This window comes from Lampetra planeri, chromosome 5, assembly GCF_965212315.1.
Source record: "Lampetra planeri chromosome 5, kcLamPlan1.2.h2, whole genome shotgun sequence".
Taxonomy (NCBI): Eukaryota; Metazoa; Chordata; class Hyperoartia; order Petromyzontiformes; family Petromyzontidae; genus Lampetra; species Lampetra planeri.
This window is the reverse complement of record NC_136111.1, coordinates 18,903,221-18,929,548: the sequence shown is the minus strand read 5'-3', so window position 1 is coordinate 18,929,548 and position 26,328 is coordinate 18,903,221. Positions and strand designations below refer to the sequence as shown.

At 51.5% G+C, this 26,328-nt stretch overlaps 1 protein-coding gene and 1 long non-coding RNA gene across 2 annotated transcripts; one reads left to right on the top strand and one right to left on the bottom strand.

Annotated features, from left to right (window-relative positions):
* Positions 1–278: 278 nt before the first annotated feature.
* LOC144719092 (lipopolysaccharide-induced tumor necrosis factor-alpha factor-like) lies at positions 279–20,159 on the bottom strand. The gene is made up of 4 exons (XM_078594908.1): positions 19,533–20,159; positions 5,651–6,189; positions 4,543–4,720; positions 279–3,325 (listed from the first exon to the last, which is right to left on the bottom strand). Exons 2-4 carry the CDS (start codon positions 6,036–6,038, stop codon positions 3,217–3,219), a joined length of 675 nt encoding a protein of 224 aa, XP_078451034.1. The 5' UTR covers positions 6,039–6,189; positions 19,533–20,159; the 3' UTR covers positions 279–3,216.
* LOC144719093 (uncharacterized) lies at positions 19,802–24,566 on the top strand. Its single transcript, XR_013585529.1, has 2 exons — positions 19,802–20,202; positions 24,412–24,566. It is a non-coding gene; the product is annotated as an uncharacterized LOC144719093 (long non-coding RNA).
* The last annotated feature ends 1,762 nt before the right edge of the window (positions 24,567–26,328 follow it).

The following is a 26,328-nucleotide window of genomic DNA, read 5'->3' as shown; positions in this document are numbered from 1 at the left end:
AACCGATGAACCAACGTTGAACCAACGTTGGACCAACGTTAACCAAACGTTAGTTGGTTGGGCCAAGGTGAATACTGGATATTCATGCGTGCAGATGTGATAGGGGTGGACAGATTATTGCCCCCCAGATACAATGAATTGTTACCATTCAGAGTAACAATGACATTAAAGAATCGTGTTTTTTCCCTAAAAGTTCTGATCAGTGTAGCGGCATCTTGCGGCTGGAGGTGCACAGTGAAACTCATCATACAAGACATTCGGAAAATGATTCTTAACACTCGCTGTTTGATGCCTGTTATCATACACTCAGGAATCAATGTTCACCGATGAATCCATGTATCATTCCACCCCCAATAACCATATATGCATTACCGTCTTAACATAATATATAATCGGCGACGTTTCGGTCAATGGCCCTTCCTCATACCACATGAACAGAGAGGCCAGAGCGACATGGGAAATAAGAGCTGGGAACTTGTTCTCAGCACGGGGCCTGGATGAGAATTACAATTTCAATCAGTTTTCGAATGACCAGTTTCTAAATAGGTTACGTGAATAGTTATCTCATCGTAGCTATTTGAGTGCCAGACGAATCCTTCACTCATGCAAAGTATTCCTCAACAAACGATTTTTTTATTAAATTAAAACTTTTATAATGTTGCTGCCGCAATGCATTGTGGGAAGCTGTGTTCTTGTGAGGACAATTGAGCAGCCCCCCCCACCCCCAATTACAAAGGAACACGTGTGTCCGAGTTTGTGTTTGAATGTGCTTGTGCACCACTGGCAACGATGCGGCAGCATCATCAAATATGTTTTTATGTACACACAGCAAGTCCTCGCTTAACGAGCGGTGTTCACACACAGCAATGCTTTGTCGCTGTATTGCGGTTCTTTTGTTCGGGAACACTTTTCGGCACAACGCGCTCCGTTATAATGCAGACCGCGCCTCGTTATAACGCGTAACGCGCCTCGCTATAACGCGGTTTCTGAGCTTTCAACGATGAACTACTTTTTTGAGCTGCGTGGCTGAGCGGTCCAGTGATACAGTACGTGGAATGATACAGTAATGCGGTGGCGGAGTACCCTCAGTTATTTGTCCCGCCATCTCACCGTGTGTGCGTACTACATCGTATTTAGCCAACTTTATCGCTACTACATTATTTAAGGGGGAAATATAGTTTTCGCTTCACGCGTTTTTCGCCTCCCGCGACACTTTTCAGGAACGCATCTACCACGTTAAGCGAGGACTTACGGTCGACACGTTCCCGTCTTCTTCAGATGATAAGACGTACTTATATATTATAAAGAAATGTTGGGGATGCATCTTATCGTTCGATAAGTGTGTGTGCAAGGCCAGATATGTACAACGTTGCTGACACCCGGCACAAGTGTGGAGTGCGCGTCTAACTTTGCGTAGCGTCTTATAATCTGCAGAATACGGCAACGTGTTTGAGAATGCTACGAATGAGTGCAATCCCCCAAAGCCGAACATTTTGGTCCCTTCCAATCACAGCATTCTGCTCCGTTTCACAGTGAAAACACATTTAAGTAGATTATTATAGGTTCACAAAACCCCCACAATTACAGGACTTAATTTAGTCCCCGTCATTGTCAATAATCGGATTAAGAATCATAACTGTGTGTTTGTCGTGCTTATAATTAGCACATTTACAACACTGCAATTAACTTTTTTTATATATATATGAGTATATATATATATAATTCCAAGCACAATGTAAAAACCACGACGCACAAAAGAAGTGTTATAATATAATAAGGGGCCGTCCATAAATGATGTTTACGCACCAAGGGGGGGAGGGCGGTAAGACATTTGTGACGATGTGTGACGAGGGGGGGGGGGGTTGAGAAATATGACGTCACATCAAAATGCGTAACTTGAAATAAAAATAGAATTGTTATAACAAAACTAATTGTTATAACAACACTCCTACAACATCAGAGTGCAGCGCCACATTAAATACGCACTAAAATGGTAATAGTTTAAAGCGATTTGAAGCATGTTTTATTTTCAAAATGGAGATATGGTTTGGGGACGGGTCAGAGCTTTGTGACGTCATATTTGAGGGGGGGTCTGACTTTTTCTGACGCCGTGTCACGAGGGGGGGGGGGGGATCAAAAATCGTCCAAAATCGGGTGACGTCATTTATGGACGGCCCCTAAGCGGCTGCGGCTGAGCGACGCTTTGGCCCACGGCTGGCAATGCATAAACGCCCATTGTTGTTCTACTGTACTATGTTACCCCACGTCTACGCTGCCCGCCTTCATCTACCCGCGTCGTCGAACGCATGTGCGCTGTAAAAGGATCAAATGAATCCGCGATAGAATGAATGATACATTATGTTAATGTTAGGTCCATATATGGAGCAATGGGGCGTGGCTTTGCCCATATAAGGATTACGGGAAAGGGAATCGATGTATTTTTTTAACGATACAAAGCTTGATCCATGCCTTATCGATGAAATGTAAAGTGATACCTGTCACAAGATTTCTGGATCGAAACCGACGATTTGTGGATCTAAAAAAACTCAACATTCGGCTGCTCCTTGACGCTGATTGCCTTCCTTCTTTATGAACATAACGTGTCATTCTATCGCGGATTCATTGTATCCTGTTAGCGCGCACGTGAGTGAGTGACACAGCTGCCACGTGCTCATCCCATCTCGTTGGACGGCGTCATCGTCCACGTGGTAGGATGCGCATGCGCACGCACGCGTGACAGCCGCCACGTGCTCACATCAGAGGTCGCAAACGGGTTTTGATTCCTTACCCGTACCCGGCCGCACCAGGGTCGCAAACGGGTACCCATACCCGTACCCTACCCGTACCCGGCCAGGTATCGGGTAGGGTACGGGTACGGGTACCCGATTGCGACCTCTGGGATGAAGCCATGTTGCAGGCGCGGGTGGGTTGATTCTAGGAACTTGAATTGTGAGAAGAGACAAGACGTTGGGAAATGAGTGACAAACGGTTACTCACCAGTGACTCACGGCCTACCGTACCCGTACCCGGCCGCACCAGGGTCGCAAACGGGTACCCGTACCCGTACCCGGCCGGGTACGGGTAGCCAGGTATCGGGTAGGGTACGGGTACGGGTACCCGATTGCGACCTCTGGCTCACATATCTCGTTTGGTAGACGTCATCGTGCACGTGGTAGGACGCGCGTGGGCACACACGCGCGGGCGGGCGCCACGTGCTCACCCCATCTTGTTGTAGGTGTAGATGTGAGCGTGGCACATCGGGCAGCTGTGCTCGATGTCCTGGCAGTCATTCACCAGAAAGGGGATGAAGCAGCAGAGCCAGCAACTGGGGCAGGGCAAAGAGAGAAGAGTAGATTCAGAACAATCTATGAAGACCTGTGCTTCATTACATTGCTCTAATTACATCGCCGACTACCACCATCACTACACACGCGGCATCTCCCAAAACACCTCATGTAACCATCGAACAAAGACGGACACTGCATTGCTCGCTTTCAGATGCGCTTTTGCGGCCGTCTGGAACGCTCTTCCAGTATAAATAATACTGGTAGGAACCTCCTGGTTATACACCAGCCCACAGGGGATTATTTTGTCCGTCCGTCGTGCATCCAAAAATGGGAGGGGTGGGGCTGAGTGGAGAGGGGAGGGTGAGGAGGGGCTGGGTGGGGAGGGTGGGGAGGGGCTGGGTGGGGAGGGGAGGGTGGGGAGGGGCTGGGTGGGGAGGGTGAGGCTGGGTGGGGGGGTGGGAGGGGTGGGGCTGGGTGGCTAGGGGCTGGTCACCCCGTGGTGCCCTTATAAAACTCAACGTTTAACCTACTCACGCCGGCTTGTGTCCACCCTCAGTCGGCCATATTTGCGGAATACACCACGCCGCCGTTGACCTTGGCCATTGACCGAGCAACCCAACGTTCCTACCAGCTCCCTCCGCAGGACAATGTGTTTATTCTTATTTTTGGAAGCCACTGGAGCTATGAACTGTTAAATCTCAATTGAAACTCATTTCAATAGAACTTATTTTTGTGTTTAGTTTGCTGCCTTTCCCGCGCACCTCCGATTAGCACAGTTGGTTACGAATGGTGCGAAAGATGTTCAATATACAATGTGTCCATACTCAATGCACCAATCGTACAGCCACCTCTCTACATTGCCCACCATTGCAAGACGATGTCACTGTTCCGTGGCTATAGCGACTTTACTACATTCCAGGTCAGCATCGACTTTACACAGAGAACTTCGGAATCCGCCCGTGAAGTTGGTTCGGTTGGCGACCTGGCCACAAATGATACCTCAACGAAGTGACTCGTGTGGAAATTCATAGCAGTCAAATACTCTAAACGCACGTTTCTAAATGTGGAGAGATAAACCGGAGGACCCGGAGAAAAATCCACACGACCACGGGGGAGAGAGAGAGATGCAACATCCAAATATACAGTAGGCGTTAGGGTTGGGATCGAACCCACGACCTCCTGTATACCAGGTGAGGTAGTTAACACCTCGCGACCGTGGGCACCCGCCCTCCAGACGAAAGAACCACTGGCCTACCCCATAAGGCAGAGTAAGAGGGCGAGCATCCACGTGAAGATGGAGACGATGCCTTGCGTCTGCGTCATCACAGACTGACCGCAGGACGGGCACGTGGCCATCACGGAGTTGTTTGATCTGAAATGCTGGTTCGGAACTTGGGACACGTACACCACGTTGGGACCGACGGCCTGACCAACTGTTGGGGTGGGGCAGGAGGGTGGTATGGGGCGGGGGGAACAGTCGGTTAGAACAATTGCTCGTTAAAGTAACTCGAGTAATTGGAATGACCAACAGCAACATTGGTCATATTCCCGACTAAAACTAAAGACTACAGTTAAGGCACAGTATTTTATCTTGCATTGAGCTCTTTGTTCTTTTTCAGAGGCGACCTGGCCACGTGATGATAGCTCATCGTCGACGTGGCTGATATCGCGCGATGGCCTACTCTTGAGAATTACATCACCTGGTATTTCAATGTCCACTTTGAAGCAGACGGCGGGATTTTTTGGGGGGTTAATAGACTCGCGCGCATTAACCAGGGCGGCTGCTGGAAATCGAACCGCGAACTTCTGCAACAACAAGCGGCGAAGGCGCAACCGCTGTGCCACGTCGCCGTATGCAACGAGGACATTTGGTTACTTATATTGTCCACAACGGATAATGATATTTTTCTATGTTTAGTGCGGTTAGTTTTGCGGACCCAATATCTAATGGAGGTGGGGCCCTTGCCTTTGAACATCTGGGCCAGTTCGCCAGCATTGGTTCAAGCAAACCTGACTCTGCTGATGTGGCACTGAATGCCGAAACCGGTGCAGAGGTTTTGCGTTGTGGTGAACCGATGCTGCGGAAATGTCACTCCAAGAAGGACGTGTGGCTGATGGGATGTGTAAAAATGTTAGTTTTACGTGGAAGGACAGAAAGCGTTCCCGAATTGTCTCGATGGTAATTATTATTAGACATCACGAACGTCCGCTTGACAAGTACACGGGCGGGGAGTGGCATCTCACAATGTGGAGAACCGGGTGACCTCCCCGACCCCGCCGGAGGGGCAGGGGCGGGGAGGTCACCCAGCGCCCCCCCCGATCCCCCCTCCTCTCGCCCCGCATCCCAAACCCCCCCACCTCACCTCCCACATGTGGCGGCTCTGATCCCACCGGCATGGGGCCGAACTTGACGGCCCCATCTGGGGGTTGAGTCGGGTAGTCGGCGGGGCCCCCGTGCGGGTACCCTGGGGGGGGCGGCGGGTTGCCCTGTGTGGGGTAGGCGGAGCCACCGGGCGGGTACCCTGGGGGTGGGGGCGGGTTGCCCTGTATGGGGTAGGCAGAGCCATCATGCGGGAACCCTGGGGGGGGCGGCGGGTTGCCCTGTGGGGGGTAGGCGAAATCACCGGGCGGGTATCCTGGGGGGGGCGGCGGGTTGCCCTGTGGGGGGTAGGCGGGATCACCGGGCGGGTACCCTGGGGGAGGGGGAGGGGGTGGGTTCCCTGGGAGGGGAGGCGGTCGGTTGCCCTTCATCGGTGGTTGCGGTTGGGCGGTTGTTGCTGCGTGTTTATGGGGTAGGTGGGGGGTGGTCTTTGTGTGTGTATATATGTGTGTGTATGTATGTGTGTATGTGTGTGTAGCACGTTCCCCAACAGCCTGTCAAGGCTATATGGGGGATCTTTGTCTTTGTATTCGTTTATGCGTGCATGCATGTGAAAGTGTACGTATGTATGCGGTGTGTGCACGTGTAAATATGTGCACGTATATACGTGTGTGCATGTGCGGTGTGTGTGTGTATGCGTGCATGGATATGAATGTATGTACGTAGAGGTGTGTGTACGTGCGGGTGAGGATTTACGTACACGTGTGTGTGTGTGCGTGAGGAAAAACAAACACAAGGAAACAAGTCAGCCGACGACAACTTTTCTTCATATTCAACTCTACACAGCAACGTTTCCAAACTCCAACAATTCACTCCTCCACATTCAAACATTATTTAACTCGCTCCATGCTGTCCACGCCCGATGATTGCTAAACACGCCCCAATTGACGCGCTAATCAATTAACGGTGCCGCCTGCGTCACGTACACACACACACGTGGGACACGTCTACAACATACATGTAGTGCTGAACTTTACGCGGACAACTTCTTTTTCCGTCGTCACTTCATTTGATCAAACTCAGCACATTCCACAACCAAGACTCCAGCGCATTCTCTGCTCGCTTGCTGCGCTCCGCTGGCCTCGCTCGCTCCGTTCCCTCCCTCCCTCTCTCTCTCTGTCTCTTTCTCCCCGACTCTCTTCTCTGCTTCGCCTGTCTCGCTCTCCCTCGGCTTCTCCGTCTCACTCCGACTGTCTCTCCCTCTCGTCTCTGACTCACTCCAACTGTCGCTCTCTTTCTCGTCTCCGTCTCACTCCAACTGTCGCTCTCCCTTTCGTCTCCGTCTCACTCCAACTGTCGCTCTCTTTCTCGTCTCCGTCTCACTCCAACTGTCGCTCTCCTTCTCGTCTCCGTCTCACTGCAACTGTTGCTCTCCCTCTCGTCTCCGACTCACTCCAACTGTCGCTCTCTTTCTCGTCTCCGACTCACTCCAACTGTCGCTCTCCCTCTCGTCTCACTCCAACTGTCGCTCTCCCTCTTGTCTCACTCCAACTGTCACTCTCCCTCTCGTCTCCGTCTCACTCCAACTGTCGCTCTCCCTCTCGTCTCCGTCTCACTCCAACTGTCGCTCTCCCTCTCGTCGCACTCCAACTGTCGCTCTCCCTCTCGTCTCCGTCTCACTCCAACTGTCGCTCTCTTTCTCGTCTCCGACTCACTACAACTATCGCTATCCCTCTCGTCTCACTCTAACTGTCGCTTTCCCTCTTGTCTCACTCCAACTGTCGCTCTCCTTCTCGTCTTTGTCTCACTCCAACTGTCGCTCTCCCTCTCGTCTCCGTCTCACTCCAACTGTCACTCTCTTTCTCGTCTCCGACTCACTACAACTATCGCTATCCCTCTCGTCTCACTCCAACTGTCGCTTTCCCTCTTGTCTCACTCCAACTGTCGCTCGCCCTCTCGTCTCCGTCTCACTCCAACTGTCGCTCGCCCTCTCGTCTCCGTCTCACTCCAACTGTCGCTCTCCCTCTCGTCTCCGTCTCACTCCAACTGTCGCTCTCCCTCTCGACTCACTCCAACTGTCGCTCTCCCTCTCGGCTTCTCCGTCTCACTCCGACTGTCTCTCTCGTCTCGTGTCTTCTCTGTTCCCGTTCCACTGCTAGCCTATCCTATCTCTCATCTCGTCTTCTTATCCTGCTCCACCGCTACCCTATTCTATCTCTCATATATTCTTCTTCTCCGTCTCTACTGCTAACCTATTCTTCTTCTTCTGCTGCTCCGACTGTCTCCGTCCAGCTCCCAGCACAACTCCCTGTCTTGCTCTCAGGCTCCCTTATTTATCCCCGTCCTCATTAATTTCCGATTAATTAACGGCGCCCCCCCCCACGACACCCGCGGCCCCCACCGCCACCTGCTCCCATCCCCAGACTTGCTGGCGCCACCTTGCCCCTGACAACAACAACCGACCAATCACTGCCCTACATCCCATAATTACCTAACGAGCCGTCTCTCTCTGGCCGTTATCCCCCAGCAACACCTGCTTGTCCTGATGCGACCCCATTGTCCATAACCCACACGTGTTTACAATTTCTCCCTTGGCGCGCGTTAATCCACTACCTACACACACGTGGGACACGTGTACAACATACACACACGTAGAACACGTGTACAGCATACACACACGCACACTCGGGGCACGTGTACAACACACACACGTGGGACACGTGTACAACACACACGTAGAACACGTGTTCAACATACACACACACGTGGGACACGTGTACAGCATACACACACACACGTGGGACACGTGTACTACATACACACACACACGTGGGACATGTGTACAACATACACACACACACGTGGGACACGTGTACAACACACACACACACACGTAGGACACGTGTACAACATACACACACACGTGGGACACGTGTACAGCATACACACACACGTGGGACACGTGTACAGCATACACACACACGTGGGACACGTGTACAGCATACACACACACACACACACACGTGGGACACGTGCACAGAATACACACATACACGTGGGACACGTGTATAACATACACACGTGGGACACGTGTACAACATACACACACACATGGGACACGTGTACAACATACACACACACACACGTGGGACACGTGTACAACATACACACACACGTGGGACACGTGTACAACACACATACACACACGTGGGACACGTGTACAACATACACACACACACACACGTGGGACACGTGTACAGGATGCACACACATACGTAGGACACGTGTTCAACACACACACACATACGTAGGACACGTGTTCAACACACACACACACACACGTAGGACACGTGTACAACATACACACACACGTCGGACGAGTGCACCGTAATTTCCCCGGTTTACGTCGGGGATGCGTTCTTTGTAAAGGTGCGACAACAAATTTCGAAACGACGTCAATCGAAGCGATGCACAGGGTAGTAGTAGTAAGTAGGTAGGTGGTGGTGGTGTTTGGTGGCGAAGGCTGCGAAGGCGACGGATATCGAGAAAGGACAGGACGATGCTGCCTGCGACGTAAGTGTGGGTCGAGGCGACGCAAATCAGCTGCTGCTGGTGGTTAGTAAATTTACGACGTATTCGCGAAACGACGTAAAAAGGGGGCGACGTAAATGCAGGTATTACTGTGCACACACGGCACGCAGAACACGTGTACACACACGTACACTCAGATCTCAATCTGAATTCGCATCGGCTCTGTGAACGCGGGCATCGTTTAAAGTGCTTCGCGCGTCACGTGGGACGTGTTTAACAATCACCGGGCGCGGGCAGCGTGTAATTTTTAATGGGGGAGGATGTGAATTGGTGAATGCAGAGAGACGGAGCGTGGTGGTGTGGAGGGAAAGGAGTGGTGCAGCGGTGAGCGCGCTGCGCTACGAACCTGACGACTCCAGATCAAATTTCGATTTAAAGCTTTCGTGACTGCAGGGATTCATCTTCTTGGTTCTTTCGGTAAAGTCACGTAGAAGGGAAATAATAAAATAATAAAAATACAACATAATAAAATAATTCTCACGACGTTTCGGCCACAACGCAAGCAGCTGTCCTCAGGTGAAGAACAGGTCTGTCGGAAAGACAGCTTCAGACGGCTGCTTGCGTTGTGGCCGAAACGTCGTGAGAATTATTTTATTATGTTTAATTTGTATTATTTTATTATTTCCCTTCTACGTGACTTTACCGAAAGAACCAAGAAGATGACCCCAGATCAATTCCCGCTCACGACCACCAACACCGGTGACGAGTCTCTGAATCGGTCCTGGGCTTCCCCGAGGTCGACTCAGCCTCAAATGAGTTCTGGGTGCGATGTGTAAATATCGCCACTGGGGAGACAAAGGCGGCCGGGCGTGACGATGGCCACCCACCCCCTCGTGTGCCGTGCCGGCCTTCGTGGGTGTTACTCGCGAGCAGCACGTGGCCCAACAGCGTGTCAAGGCTATACGGGGATCTTTGTCTTTGGGGTCGCGGGGACTGGAGTGTTGGAACACCCTAAATGACAGCGTCTCCCCTCCTCCTTCCCCGTGTCTCCCTCACCTCCCCGTGTCTCCCTCACCTCCCCGTGTCTCCCTCTATCAGTCTGTACTGTGTGTCCCTCATCATCATCATGCGTTGTTGCTGTGCTGTCATTTTCGTAAATATAAAACTACGCGTAATCAATACTGCCTTTTTTGCTTTGAACGGTGCTCCGTATGTTTGAGATGGAGTCCGTTCACCGATAACATCTCATGAGAATCCAGCAGCGTTTGCTGATGAGACCCAGAGAGGAGAACTCGGCTTAGAATGAGTGGACTTAAACAAGACGAAGCCGACAGACTGATGGACCATAGGGGCCGTCCATAAATGACGTCACGCACCAAGGGGGGGGGGGGGGTCAGACATTTGTGACGCTGTGTGACGAGGGGGGGGGGGGGTGAGAAATGTGACGTCACATCAAAATGCGCAACTTTAAATAAATATAGACAACACGTTCTACTTAATTAAATATACTTTTTTTTATAAATGTTTTCTCCTACAACATCAGAGTGCAGCGCCACATTAAATACGCACTACAATGACGATAGTTTAAAGCGATTTGAAGCATGTTTATATTTTGGGGGGGGAGGGGGGGTCAGAGCTTTGTGACGTCGTATTTGAGGGGGGGGGGGGGTCTGACTTTTTGTGACGCCGTGTGACGAAGGGGGAGGGGGGTCAAAAATCCTCCAAAATCGCGTGACGTCATTTATGGACGGCCCCTTACACACAGAGATCGACATGCGCCACTGATATTCTCCGCCGATGAGACACTCAATGTCGATACCGGTGCCGAGATTTGCTTGTATCGCGCAAATGCCGTTTGGAGAAGGGTGTCATCTCTCGTACGTAACGCCACGTGGCTGATGGGATGTGCAGAGGGTGCATCTGCGTTTCACGTGGAGAAGCAGTCACGGGAAGGAGGCTCGTTGTCACAATTCATTAGTTTAGAACGTCCGGCCCGCGGGCCGTGTGAGGCCCGCGAAATCATTTGGTGTGGCCCTGCCAAGGCAACCGCAGGCGGGACTCGAAATTCAATAAATCTCGGAGTAAACCTGGAAAAGCAGCTGCGAGTAGCAGCAACATCATCAATACCAGCTAACACCACACGCCTCGCCAAAGAGAAGCAGTTCCAGCCATCGCATTAGGGGTGAGTTAATAAAATGTTTGACCAAATATAACGGGCTAATTTTTAAGTTGATAATTTTGTATGGCCCGCGAATGATGTTATAAATATCCAAATGGCCCTTGGCAGAAAAAAGGTTCCCCACCCCTGCTAGTTTAGTCTGTGACATTCAATTTGAACGGAGCGGAAGATGATTTCGTGTGTCGATATTCGTGGTGATTGCACTGCCTGGCGGTCGGCCTTGTAATTGCACCTTGTACGCGTGTGGTGATGATGATGATTGGTGGGTACGTGTACCGCTGGGGATACGCGTGACACCTCGGTGGTGTACGCACGACATCTCTAGGGGGTACACGTGACATATCTATGGGACACACGTGGCATCTCTAGGGGGACACACGTGACATCTCTAGGGGACACACGTGACATCTCTAGGGGTACACGTGACATCTCTAGGGGGTACACGTGACATTTCTAGGGGACACACGTGACATCTCTAGGGGTACACGTGACATCTCTAGGGGGTACACGTGACATCTCTAGGGGACACACGTGACATCTCTAGGGGGTGCACGTGACATCTCTAGGGGGCGCACGTGACATCTCTAGGGGGCACACGTGACTTCTCTAGGGGGTGCACGTGACATCTCTAGGGGGCGCACGTGACATCTCTAGGGGGCACACGTGACTTCTCTAGGGGGTGCACGTGACATCTCTAGGGGTACACGTGACATCCCTAGGGGGTACACGTGACATCTCTAGGGGGCACACGTGACTTCTCTAGGGGGTACACGTGACATCTCTAGGGGGTACACGTGACATCTCTAGGGGGTACACGTGACATCTCTAGGGGTACACGTGACATCCCTAGGGGGTACACGTGACATCTCTTGGGGGTACACGTGACATCTCTAGCGGACACACGTGACATCTCTAGGGGACACACGTGACATCTGTAGGGGGTGCACGTGACATCTCTAGGGGGTGCACGTGACATCTCTAGGGTGTACACGTGACATCTCTAGGGGGTGCACGTGACATCTCTAGGGGGTTCACGTGACATCTCTAGGGGGTGCACGTGACATCTCTAGGGGACACAGGTGACATCTCTAGGGGGTGCACGTGACATCTCTAGGGGGTGCACGTGCCATCTCTAGGGGGTGCACGTGACATCTCTAGGGGGCGCACGTGACATCTCTAGGGGACACACGTGACATATCTAGGGTGTACACGTGACATCTCTAGGGGGTACACGTGACATATCTAGGGGACACACGTGACTTCTCTAGGTGGTACATGTGACATCTCTAGGGGGTGCACGTGACATTTCTAGGGGCACACGTGACATCTCTAGGGGGCACACGTGACATCTCTAAGGGAAACACGTGACATCTCTAGGGGACACACGTGACATCTGTAGGGGGTGCACGTGACATCTCTAGGGGGTGCACGTGACATCTCTAGGGGGTGCACGTGACATCTCTAGGGGGTGCACGTGCCATCTCTAGGGGGTGCACGTGACATCTCTAGGGGGCGCACGTGACATCTCTAGGGGACACACGTGACATCTCTAGGGTGTACACGTGACATCTCTAGGGGGTACACGTGACATATCTAGGGGACACACGTGACTTCTCTAGGTGGTACATGTGACATCTCTAGAGGGTGCACGTGACATCTCTAGGGGCACACGTGACATCTCTAGGGGGCACACGTGACATCTCTAAGGGACACACGTGACATCTCTAGGGGGTGCACGTGAAATCTCTAGGGGACACACGTGACATCTCTAGGGGTCGCACGTGACATCTCTAGGGGACACACGTGACATCTCTAGGGGACACACGTGACATCTGTAGGGGGTGCACGTGACATCTCTAGGGGGTGCACGTGACATCTCTAGGGGGTGCACGTGACATCTTTAGGGAACACACGTGACATCTCTAGGGGACACACGTGACATCTGTAGGGGGTGCACGTGACATCTCTAGGGGGTGCACGTGACATCTCTAGGGTGTAAACGTGACATCTCTAGGGGGCGCACGTGACATCTCTAGGGGGTTCACGTGACATCTCTAGGGGGTGCACGTGACATCTCTAGGGGACACAGGTGACATCTCTAGGGGGCACACGTGACATCTCTAGGGGGTTCACGTGACATCTCTAGGGGGTGCACGTGACATCTCTAGGGGACACAGGTGACATCTCTAGGGGGTGCACGTGACATCTCTAGGGGGTGCACGTGACATCTCTAGGGGGTACACGTGACATCTCTAGGGGACACACGTGACATCTCTAGGGTGTACACGTGACATCTCTAGGGGGTACACGTGACATATCTAGGGGACACACGTTACTTCTCTAGGTGGTACACGTGACATCTCTTGGGGGTACACGTGACATCTGTAGGGGGTACACGTGACATCTCTAGGGGGTGCACGTGACATCTCTAGGGGGCACACGTGACATCTCTAGGGGACACACGTGACATCTCTAGGGGGTGCACGTGACATCTCTAGGGGGTGCACGTGACATCTCTAGGGGACACACGTGACATCTCTAGGGGGTGCACGTGACATCTCTAGGGGGTACACGTGACATCTCTAGGGGGCACACGTGACATCTCTAGGGGGTGCACGTGACATCTCTAGGGGACACACGTGACATCTCTAGGGGGTACACGTGACATCTCTAGGGGGTACACGTGACATCTCTAGAGTATACACGTGACATCTCTAGGGGGTACACACATCCACGCGATAAAGGGGAGAGAGAGACACCGCAAAACTCAAAATATACAGCAGCAGGCTTCAGGGTCGGGATCGAACTGACGACCTCCTGCACACCAACTTAGACACACAGAGACCCAATGCCTCTGTGGCGAGGCCTTAAATAATAAAGTTGTGTGTCTCTCTCTCTGTGTGTCTGTGTGTTGTCTCTCTCTGCTTGTGTGTCTGTGTTGTCTCTCTCTGCTTGTGTGTCTGTCTGTGTCTCTCTGTGTGTGTCTGTGTCTCTGTGTTATCTCTCTCTGTAGTCCGGCAAAACAACCTCCTACCTCCTCGCGGTGCCGGACGGGCAACACTGTCGTGGGCAGTGCTGTGGGGGGAGGGCCAATGCCCATTGGCCTCTCCCCTCATGGCGTCTGTGACCACCACAGTGGCTAAACGGGGGCTCTGGACGGGTGCGAGGGGCTGGTAACCCTTCCACATTCAATTAACCACCACTAAACTACGAATTAAACATAAACCTGTAATTAATAAGCTTGTGCCGGAGGCCCCGGGGGGTCAGGCTTTTATGACGTCTCCTGGCCAAACCCCATTTGGCGGAGCCAGGAGATTGAATTTTCACCCTCTGGGCTCCTCCAGAAACAACGAAAAACCATTGCGGATGGCCACGTGGAATGTTCGAACGCTCACTGCGGAGGAGAGGCTGCCACTCCTCTGTCGGGAGCTGGACCGGTACCGCCTGGATCTCTGTGGCATTCAGGAGGTCCGGTGGACCGGTTCTGGCTCCTGCCACCATGAGGGGTGGACAGTCCTCTACTCGGGGCAGGAGACTGCCAAACAACAGGGTGTGGCTCTTCTTCTGAACAAAAGAATGAAGGGGGCGTGGGAGCGTGGCGGTGAGGTGTGGGAAGCTGTAAGCCCCAGGATACTTTGGGCTCGCCTTCCCATCAACCAGAGGCGAGGAGTGGTGGTCGTGGTTACTTATGCCCCCACCGAAGACGAACATCCGTGGAGGGATGCAGGCAAAGCCGATGAGTCAGACGCTTTCTATGACCTCCTGTCACCGGTGCTGGCTAAAGTGGCCACTCGGGACAGAGTCATCTTGTTGGGTGACTTCAATGCCCGAGTTGGTCATGATGCTGGCACCTGGTCTGGAGTGATTGGAAGGCATGGGCCAGATCAGCTCAATAATAACGGTAGAAGGCTGCTAGATTTTTGTGCAGCCCATGGGCTTGTAATTACCAACACGCTCTTCCGGCATCGGCGCATCCACACAACATCATGGATACATGCCGGGTCCAAGCAAGAACATCTGCTGGACTACATAGTGACGGACCAGCGGATGCGAGCCCATGTCCTTGACACCAGGACCTACCGTGGAGCTGATCTGCCCTCTGACCATCGACTAGTCATCTGTAAGATGCGCCTGCCATTTTTCCACTCCGGTGGTGGGTGTACACCCAGGACCCCATTCAAACCAAAAGTGGCCTGGTCTCAGTTAGCTGATGAAAATTGCAAGCGAGAATTTCATCATCGCTTGCAGCTGGGGTTGGCATCGTCCCCCACTCCACCTGATGTCGAGGGTAAATGGGCGAGGTTTAAGACTGTGACTCATGCAGCTGCAATGGCTGCTTTGGGTACGCGGTCCAGACCTCCCCAGAAACTCTGGCTGACAGAGGAGGTGTTCAGGTTAATTGAGAAAAAGCGACAGGCCCACTCTCATCGCCTACAGCATCCCATGTCAGAGAATGAGGAGGTTTACCGCAGCCTTCGCTCGGAGGTTCGGAGAGCCGTAAGTCGCTGTAAGGATAGGTGGTGGTCGCAGGTTGCTGAGGAGATAGAGTCTGCCTCAGTGGCCCGCGATCACAAATCACTATTTAATTCCATCAAAAAAGTAACCTGCAGCGCCACACCTATTACCATCATTAGAGGAAAAAACGGTGATCCAATCTCAGACCCCCAGGAACAGGTTTGCAGATTTGCTGAGCATTTCTGCGAGGTCCTGGGGGAGGGAAAATCTCTCAGCCAGGAAAACATCATGGCACAAAGTGGGGATAACCCTGCTGAGGCTGCGGTGCCTCAAATATTGGAAGAGGTCACCCCCTGTGAGTGGCTGGCTGAGGTTCCAGCTGTTGAGGAAGTACTGAGGGCGATCCGGAGTCTGAGACCAGGGAAGGCACCGGGCAGAGATGATCTCCCAAGCGAAATGCTGAGGGAGGGTGGCGTTTGTGCACAGACTGCCCTATATGACATCATAACAACAGTCTGGACCACTGGACGGGTTCCGCAGGACTGGAAGGATGCCCTGGTGGTCCCCCTCTTTAAGAAGGGGGACCGTACCGACTGTAACAACTACAGGGGCATCTCACTCCTCAGTGTGCCGGGTAAGGTCCTGGCAAGGATTATTCAACATCGCCTTGCTAGGCACGCTGAGGAGAGGCTTGCGGAGCCCCAATGCGGTTTCAGGAAAGGGCGGTCCTGCACAGATGCCATATTTTCTGTCCGTCTGCTCCAGCAGAGGTGTAGGGAATTCCAAAAAGACCTACGTCTCTGCTTTATTGACCTGGTCAAGGCCTATGATACCATCAGTAGGACTGGGCTCTGGGTTGTTCTTCGTGCTTTCGGAGTCCCTGACCCTCTGCTCACGATCATTAAGGACCTTCATGATGGTGAGCGGGCCCGGGTAAAACTACGTGGCCGGGAGTCGGAGCCTTTCCCTGTACACCTTGGGGTGCGACAGGGATGTCCTCTGGCTCCCACATTATTTAACATCTATTTCGACTGCGTAGTTCGTGAAGCCTTCAATAGCTGTACCGGGGGAATTACCATTTGGTACAGATATAATGGGAGGCTGATCGACGCCCGGGTGCGATCAAGGGATGGCTCCCTAATGGTCAACCACGTTATGTATGCCGATGATTTGGTAATAGCTGCTCATTCAGAAGAGGAGTTGGAGACGCTGCTGCTGAGACTGGAGCGTGCCACTAAGAGGTGGGGCCTTACCATCAGCCCCACCAAAACTAAGCACCTGCCTGGGTATTTTGTACCATCGGGCACTCCACCCCCACAACTCCCAATCGGTGATGGGGCAGTTGTGGAGAGAGTGGAGAGTTTCCCATACCTGGGCAGTGTGCTTATGACCGGCTCCAGTTTATCAGCAGAGGTCTCACTCCGAATCAGTCGAGCGGCAATATCTTTTCATCGGTTGCGTAACGCTGTGTGGAAGCTACCTGGTCTGTCGCTCCGCACGAAGCTTCAGGTCTTCTCGGCCACGGTCATTCCCTCCCTTCTATACGCTTGCGAAACATGGACCCCCCTAGTGGAGCATCTTCGCCGGTTGGAAACATTTAGGCTGGCCTGCCTACGATCCATCCTGGGTTTAACCAGGCTGGATTGTGTGAGGAGCTCACAAGTCCTTGACAGATCTGGGCAAAGTCCCATCGGTGAGCTCCTCCGACAGGCAAGGCTGCGTTGGCTGGGTCATGTAGCCCGCATGCCCAGCCACCGCATGCCTAAACAGCTTTTGTTCGGCCGGATCGAGGGGGCTAAACGGGCGCGGCACGGGCTAGAGAAGAGATGGAGTGATGTGGTACAGGAGGACGTGGAGCTGAGTGGACTTGCCGATGACTGGTACCAGCGGTGTCAAGATCGGCCTCAGTGGAGGAGGCTCGTGAAGGACTCTACTGGGCAGTTGGAGGCAGTCGCCCTCCAACAACAACGGAGGGCGGAGGAGCGACGCTCACAACAACGAGCGGAGCGCCGGGTGGCTAAAGCACAGCAAGTTGGCACAGTAGGGGGCACAGGTGGTGCATCAGCCAGTCATCTCGGTCATCTCGGTCAGTCGACCCGTGGCACCTGGGTCTGCCCCGTGACCTCCTGCCAGCGGGCGTTCGACACTTCACGTGGCCTCAGGGTGCACATGGCCTGGCACAAGCGTCGTGGTGACGTCACCGCCACTTAGTGGCAAATGGCGGTTGTTGTTGTTGTCTCTCTCTGTTTGTGTGTCTGTCTGTGTCTCCGTGTCTGTGTTTTGTCTCTCTCTCAAATGTAGTTCTACTTGATGGACGGTTGCTTGTGTTGCGATCGAAACGTCGTACTCTATTATTTAATTCATTTTCTTTCTACGTGACTTTACCGAAAGAACCAAAGAGTAATTCCTGCAGTTACGAAAGCTTCAACTCAAGTTCCATTCATTACGTTTACAGATACAACTGGGCCAGCGTCGGGCAAACACTTAGCCCACGTTTCACCCAGGAAACTGTAGAGCAGAGCCCACTCTAAGTGTTGCTAACCTCACAGCAAAACGAACGACGACAAATTTAAAGAATCGTAGTCAAGGGACAAGCAACGGATACATTGTGGAATATTACAAAACAATTAAAGTAACATATTTTGTTTTGGTAACTCGTAATTTGACCGATGGTGTTTCCTCAAACGACGTGCCCGAGGGCAGTCCGGCCTCATGTCGCATTGTTTCGTTCAGGGGCCATCCATGGAGTCCGTACGCATAAAGCGGGGGCGGGAGGGGTGTTAACCCAAATGCGTAGCTTGCGTATAGGGGGCTCTACTGACAATGTACGCATAGGAAACAGGGGTGGGGGGGTGAAGCCTCGATAGTAATTTGCCTACATTGGCCTTCAAATGCGTTAGATAGTCCGACGGTGGACGATCTGTTTGCTTAAACACGTTAATATGATGAATCCTTGATCGTTTCTGCGTGGATTAAATATCGGGCTTTCTATAGGATTCGGGGGGGGGGGGGGGTGCGTCAATCGAACGTACGCAGGTGGGGGGGGGGGGCGTAAAAAGTCCGCGTGCGTACAGGGAGGGGGGGAGGGGTCAAGTTTTGAGATATTTTTTCGTGCGTACTAAATGGATGGCCCCTTTAATCAGTGAATAGACCTTGCTCGGAGCTTTACTTGCTCATGGACACGTCATTTTCCAGAGCTCAGCCCCGGACAGCTCCAACTGAGACCGATGCTCTCTGCACGCGACGACACATTTGCTGTCGTAGCGTTCGTAAAATGTGAATGACCGATCAGAAATGTGTCACGCTCCCGTGCCCCCCCTCCTCCTCTTTTGGATTTCAATGAATTGCCACCGATTCGACTCAACAACGCATTCTTTGTTGTTGTTCGCATTGTCGTGGATTTGGCGGTCTCTAGCGTCAGGAGGGCGGGGGGGTGTCACCCGAACCCATTGCGGGCAACACGTTCGCAACGCAAAGCCCGTAACACTCTTAGCCGCACGGTATTTGTGAGCTTAGGAACCCACGTGGATCGATTAATCGGCGCATCCTTACGCCTCCGTACAACGTGTGCTGCGACTGTAATGTCACGCGCACGCGCGCACACAGGTGTCGCACCGACGATTCGCACGGTTGGCTACGTACGGCGCGAAAGAAGTCCAGCATACACACACAGGTGTCGCACCCACGATTCGCACGGTTGGCTACGTACGGCGCGAAAGAAGTCCAGTATACACACACACACAGGTGCTCGTCTCCTTACCTGGCGAGGCGGGAGCCCCGGCGGATGAAAAACGATGTTGATGCGGTGACGATGTCGGAGGAACTGTGGTGGTGGTGGTGGTGATGATGATGGAGGAGTAGGAATAGGAACTATGTCGATCTGGTGATGATGTTGGAGGAACGATGTTGATGTGGGGATGATGTTGAACTATGTCGAATAAAAGAGCGATCTGCGTGAGAGAGAGAGACCATGTCAAGGGGTGGTCTATGGTGGTGGAGGAGGAGGAAGGAGGAAGTCGACAATGATGTTGCTGGAATAACGATGTCAATGTACGATCGACGTTTGATCGATGATGTTGCGAAGACGATGCCGGATGATGTTGCGAAGACGATGCCGGATTGTGAGAGAGCGAGAGGTCGGTGTGGAGGAAGAGAGTCGGTGTGGAGTCCGTGTGGAGGAGAGGGTCCGTGTGAGACGGAGAGAGTCCGTGTGGAAGAGGAAGTCTCTGTAGAGACAGAGAGTCTGTGTGGAGTCCGTGTGGAGGCAGAGAGAGACGTTGGCGGTGGCATGGGAGGAGCTTTGCTTTTCTCGTGCGGCGCACGCTCATTCATCCGTTCGCTCGCTGAAGCCGCCGCGCGATTGAACGTTCGCGGACGTCCACTCGACCAAGAAGGTCGTGATCGCCACGGACCTTGAAGATGCAGACGAGGTGTGACCCCCCCCCACCCCCCCCCCCCCCGATCTCCATTCTTCACCACCCAGATAAGAGACACAAACGCATCGACACGGTTTTTTGCGATTTTAGAATTCAGTCTTTCGGAATTGCAGCAATGCCCTCATTTGTCGTGTGTCTAACCAGAATAATCTCGCTTCCCTCGGCCTTCAAAGCATTTCGAGTATTTGGCTGTTACCATTGTTCCACGTGATAAGCCACATCGTTGAGCTATCATATGTGGCCAGGGCCGGTTCTCAAACATAAGGTAAAAATCTTGGTTCTTTCGGAAAAGTCATGCAGAAGGTAAAAAAAATGAAACATAATCAAATAAAAATGTTTTCTTTTTGTTATTTTATTATTTCCCTTCTACATGACTTTACCGAAAGAACCAAGAAGATGAATCCCTGCAGTCACGAAAGCTTTAAATCAAAATATAAGTTAATGTCACAGTGGGCTTTACCTGGAAGGACACAAAATATATAGTTTAGTTTTATTTGTATTTTTTTTGCAAGTGATTTGTTTATCTTTCCTGTGCGGTTCACCGATGCGCCACCGCTCCCGAAACAGCGGCATCGAACCACCCACACACTACGCCATGCGTAGGATACCATCATCATCGTCATCATCATCATTGTCGTCGTCATCATCGTCGTCATCGTCGTCATCATTGTCATCGTCATCATCGTCGTCATCGTCGTCATCATTATCATCGCCATCATCGTTATCATCGTCGTCATCATCGTCATCATCGTCGTCAGCATTGTCATCGTCATCATTGCCATCGTCATCATCGTTGTCATCGTCATCATCGTCGTCATCATCGTCGTCATCATTGTCATCGTCATCATCGTCGTCATCATCGTTGTCATCGTCCTCATCGTTGTCATCGTCATCATCGTCGTCATCATTGTCATCGTCATCATCGTTGTCATCGTCATCATCGTTGTCATCGTCATCATCATCATCATCGTTGTCATCGTTGTCATCGTCATCATCATCATCGTTGTCATCGTCGTCATCGTCATCATCGTTGTCATCATGGTCGTCATCATTGTCATCGTCATCATCGTCCTCTACCGTCGTCGTCGTCATCCATTCTGGCCGCGAGGTGTCCCCTCGTACTACGCCACGGGAGTGCATCGGCAGCGACTCTCGATGGTGCCACTCGAGTCGCGACGAAAGTTGGTGACACTTTCTGCTCTGGCCACAGTTTTAGTCGGCGGTGTTTCTCGGCGACCAGCCTCGGCTCTGGCTGATGGAGCGTTGAATGCTGAAACCCCGTCAAGCGGTTTTGTGATTGTGTGTGAAGGCCGTTTAGCCAGCCACTTGAACGCTTTAAATAAAAAGGCACACTTTTACATCATTAGACCCCCTTTGCCAGTACCAAAATATAATAATAGGGGTTTTCCCCTTTTTTATGGCAACCACAAGTCTTGTGGTTAATGCACACATGATTCCTTGTAAAAAGGTTTCAGTTTTGTTGCCAGAAAAAAGGTAGGAAAACCCCTATCATTATAATAGGCACACTTTTGTCGCACGAGGATTAACAGATCCGCTCCACGGGATCGCCCTTGTAACAAAAAAAAAGCCGGGCGACTGGCTGAACGGGAATCATCGTCCGTGTGAGGAAATCACGAACACTCAACACTCCGTAAACACTGCATCCATGGCGGGCTATGTGCAAACCACGTGTGCCTTTGAGCAAGGCGATGGTGGTGGTCGGTGGTGGCCGGTCTCCTTTTGTTTGCGTTCCACGCGACGAGGATGTTAGGAGGGCAAAATCAAAATACCGCACGGGACTTCCTGAACGTGCACGAAAAGAACAGCGGAGATGAACGCGACGGGAAAGGCACACACTCGTAGGGACGCCTGCACGCACACAGAGGTATGTTCAGCTACGCATCTGTATGCTGAACACGTTGAACGTCAGTGATAGGTTTTTGCCCTTTCAACTGGTACAAAAACTGACACCTTTATACAAGGCATCATGTTTGCAATACCCACAACACAAGCAGTCAAAATGCAAACAAAAAGAAACAACTCTGATAATGATAAGCACTGTCCTTGAAGTTGATTGGTCCACACCCGAGACAGCTGTTCTTAGAGCCTAGTCTCCATTGGTGTTGGACCAGATGACGCCAAAAGGCGTACAACTCAAAAACAGCGCACTATCAGAGTATTGAGAGCTCGGGGTAAGCATTTACACTATGAGACCTCCTTTACCAGTGGCAAAATATAGTGATAGGTTTTTACCCTTTAAACTGGTACAAAAACTGACACCTTTATACAAGGCATCATGTTTGCAATAACCACAACACAAGCAGTCAAAATGCAAACAAAAAGAAACAACTCTGATAATGATAATGATATGCACTGTCCTTGAAGTTGATTGGCGTCATCTGGTCCAACACCAATGGAGACTAGGCTCTAAGAAAAGCTGTCTCGGGTGTGGACCAATCAACTTCAAGGACAGTGCATATCATTATCAGAGTTGTTTCTTTTTGTTTGCATTTTGACTGCTTGTGTTGTGGTTATTGCAAACATGATGCCTTGTATAAAGGTGTCAGTTTTTGTACCAGTTGAAAGGGTAAAAACCTATCACTATTTTGCCACTGGTAAAGGAGGTGTCATAGCATAACGTTGAACGTCCTCATAGCGCAAGCAACGTACGCAGCCAACTGCGATGATTCGGAGGGGCGTGGGAAGGACAACCAGCTAAACACAAAAGCTGTACACACGCACACACGCAGAGGTGGGCGTAGAGGTGCGTGTGGGCGCACAGATGCGTGCAACGACAAAGAGACATGCACACGGACACAGACACAAAGACCCCCCGCTCCCTTTGTCTTTGTGTAGGGGCAAGTGCTGTTCGCGAGTAGCACTTGTAAAGGCTGGTACGGCACATAGACAAGACCCCCCCCCCCCACCCCACGTAGAGCGGTAGGGCAAGTGATGTTAGCGAGCACCGTCGGTGGGACTACCTGTGACGAAATCCCAAATTTCACAGACGTTTCAGGACATCAGGACAGTTGGTAACCTTGCCGGGACGTTTGGTAACGTTACCAGGACATTTGGTAACCTTACCAGCACGTTTGGTAACCTTATCAAGACATTTGGTAACCTTACCGGGACGTTTGGCAGCTTTACCGGGATGTTTGGTAACCTTTTCCATGACGTTCGGTAACCTTGCCTTTATTCTAGGCACTTTCATCTGTTGTCCAGAAGTAGCGCATACACTGTGCGTCTCAGCCTTGCGTAACGACCCAAAATTTTACCCCAAGCCAATATGCAGCCTCACGGCTATTTGAACATAAACAAAAGGTCTCCGATTGGCAGAAGTAGGACTCCACAGTGATTGGTCGGGAGGCAGACTATCAAAGGGATTGGAGGAATACGGTTTGAACGAGATCGATCTGAAAACAGAGAGTGTCCGTTAGAGGGGAAGGACAGGGATTGGCTTGGTGGGGGGGGGGAACAAGGACAAGAAGTTTTGTGCAAAACTAGCTACTACTGGCCAAGACTAATTGAACGAAATAAAAATACATTTAACCGTTCGGATAGCTACCGTCTTAGTGCTGCGTGGAAGCGAATGATCAAATAATACATTATTTAAATGCATGCCTACAAACGGCAGCGTACTTCAATAGGGATTACCGTTGGTAAGGCTATTTTAATAAACACAATAGATGGGAAGGACGCATAATACACATGCATAACGTACGTTGCCTCAGTACCCCCCCCCCCCCCCACACTTTGCGCAAGAGCGCAGAAGCGTGGTCACCACATCTACGCCTCTATATAAGGAACCAAATAGGTGGGCTTCTCTACAAATCTGGCTGTTGCCTGATGAAGCTGGTTGTAATTACTGGCGAAACATCGTACTCAGATTGTAAATGTCGTGGCTTGGCTCTCCAATACACCGGTGTGCTGTACCAGTATACTACACTATACACTACACTATACTACTATACACTACACTACTATACACTACACTATACACTAGTACACTGCACTATACACTACACTATACACTACACTACACTATACACTACACACTAGTGCTGTACTAGTGACGAATTGGCCACGTTCTGTTTACGTAACAACCCTTACTAGTTGGCTGTTTCGGGGTGGTGGCGGGTTTTAACGACACATTTATATATTTACGCGATCTAACCCCAAAAAAACCCTCCCTCTATTATGAAGGACAAGAAGGTTCGAGAAAGGGGGCTGAGGAATATGCAAGGGAAGACAGCACGGGGAGTGGGGACGCTCGGAGGAAGTTCCAAGCTGGAAGACAAACACGAAGCCTCAGGTCCCTTTATTGTTGCTGTGTCCAAATAAAAAGTGTCTCTCACTCACTCCGTCGTCAGAGTCGTTACACTTGCATCAACACCGCTGCGTGTATTTTCAAAAGTTCAAGTACACTATGAACGAGTCAACGATCGCAGTGCCGTTCTTTTAAAACATTTCTGTATTCATCATGCAGGATAGTACAGTGGTGGTGTCGACTCAGCCTTAATAATGAGTACCTGGTGCGGTTGCAATAAATATCGCCACTCGGGAGACAAAGGCGGCCGGGCGTGGTGCTGGCCACCCACCCCCTCGTGTGCCACAGTTCCGGCCTTCACAGGTGCTCGCTAACAGCTCTTGCCCCAAGAGTCTGTTAAGGCTACAGGGGGATCTTTGTCTTTGATGGTACGTGTACCGCTGGGGATACGCCTTACATCTCTGGGTGTACACGCGACATATCTTGGGGGCACGCGTGACATCTCTAGGAAGTAAACATCGCCACTCGGGAGACAAAGGCGGACGGGCGTGGTGCTGGCCACCCCCTCGTGTGCCACAGTGCCGGCCTTCACGGGTGCTACTCGCTAGCAGCACTTGCCCCGACTGTCTGTAAAGGCTACATGGGGGAGGGAATCTTTGTCTTTGGTGCTGACTCATTTGGGGTCCATGGGCGGATCACTTCACTGGTCACCACCATCATCATCAGCCGCCATAGTCAATCCACTGCTGGATGGATGAAAGTCTCCCCAAGCTTCCGCAACCTCTCACGATCCTGTGACGTGACAACCCACACAGCAGCGCCTGCCACACGATACCCAATGCATCGCTGCACACTGGGACACCCTCTCTAGGGAGCGTTCTATTCCGTGGGCCATCCGACTACAACAGGGGTCGGCAACCTGCGGCTCCGGAGCCGCATGCGGCTCTTTTGAACCTTGACCGCGGCTCCGGGGCGGATGCTAGCGAGGGGAGGAGGCGCACTGTGACACCTGCTCTGGCGTTGCCGCTGCTGACAGGTCGCCGCTCCGCTCCACACTGCCCGCCCGGTGACAGGCAATAACGTTGCCGTTGCTTTGTCACATGTTTGGAAGAAGTAAAAACCTTCCTGGGCAGCAAAGAGCTCACCTTTGCTGAGCTGGAACAGCCAGAGTGGCTGGAAAAATTACATTTTATGGTAGACATGACAGCACATCTAAACACGCTAAATACAACTCTTCAGGGGAAAGGAGGCACAGCCCTGCACATGCTGGAGGAGGTTTTGGCATTCGAGAGCAAGTTGACAGTGTTTGTCAAAGATTTACAGAGAGGTACACTGTCTCACTTTCCCTCTTTGAGAGAGTTCAAACAAAGTCATGATACGATAAATTTGGAATATTTCAAGTCTGCAATCACCACAATGCAAAGTTCGTTTGGGAAACGATTCTGTGAGTTCAGAGAGGAAAAAACGACATTATCCTTCCCTGTCACTCCCCTGGCGATCGATCCATCCCTATTGAATATGACTGCATTTGCAGGTGTAAGTCAACCTGATCTTGAGATGGAACTGGCCGATATAGCCGACAAAGATATATGGGTGTCCAAGTTCAAATGCTTGACCGCTACTCTTGAGGATGTTGCCCGTCAGAAGGCCATTCTGGCTCAGAATCATAAATGGAGTGATATTGAAAACCTTCCCAAACAGGACAAACTTGTATTCGAAACATGGAATGCCATCCCCAACACTTATATAAACATGAAAAAGTATGCATTTGGAGTCCTGTCGATCTTCGGCTCCACATATGTATGTGAGCAGGTCTTCTCCAACATGAACTATATTAAAAACAAACATCGATC

Bases quoted from the DNA above. Each gene is read 5' to 3' on its own strand.
- LOC144719092 (XM_078594908.1), bottom strand. From the start codon at position 6,038: ATGAAGGGCAACCGACCGCCTCCCCTCCCAGGGAACCCACCCCCTCCC. The intron at 4,721-5,650 runs GTGAGGTGGGGG...CCACCCCAACAG, and splicing joins AGAGCCGCCACATGTGGGAG to TTGGTCAGGCCGTCGGTCCC. The intron at 3,326-4,542 runs GTAGGCCAGTGG...GCCCTGCCCCAG, and splicing joins CTCTTACTCTGCCTTATGGG to TTGCTGGCTCTGCTGCTTCA.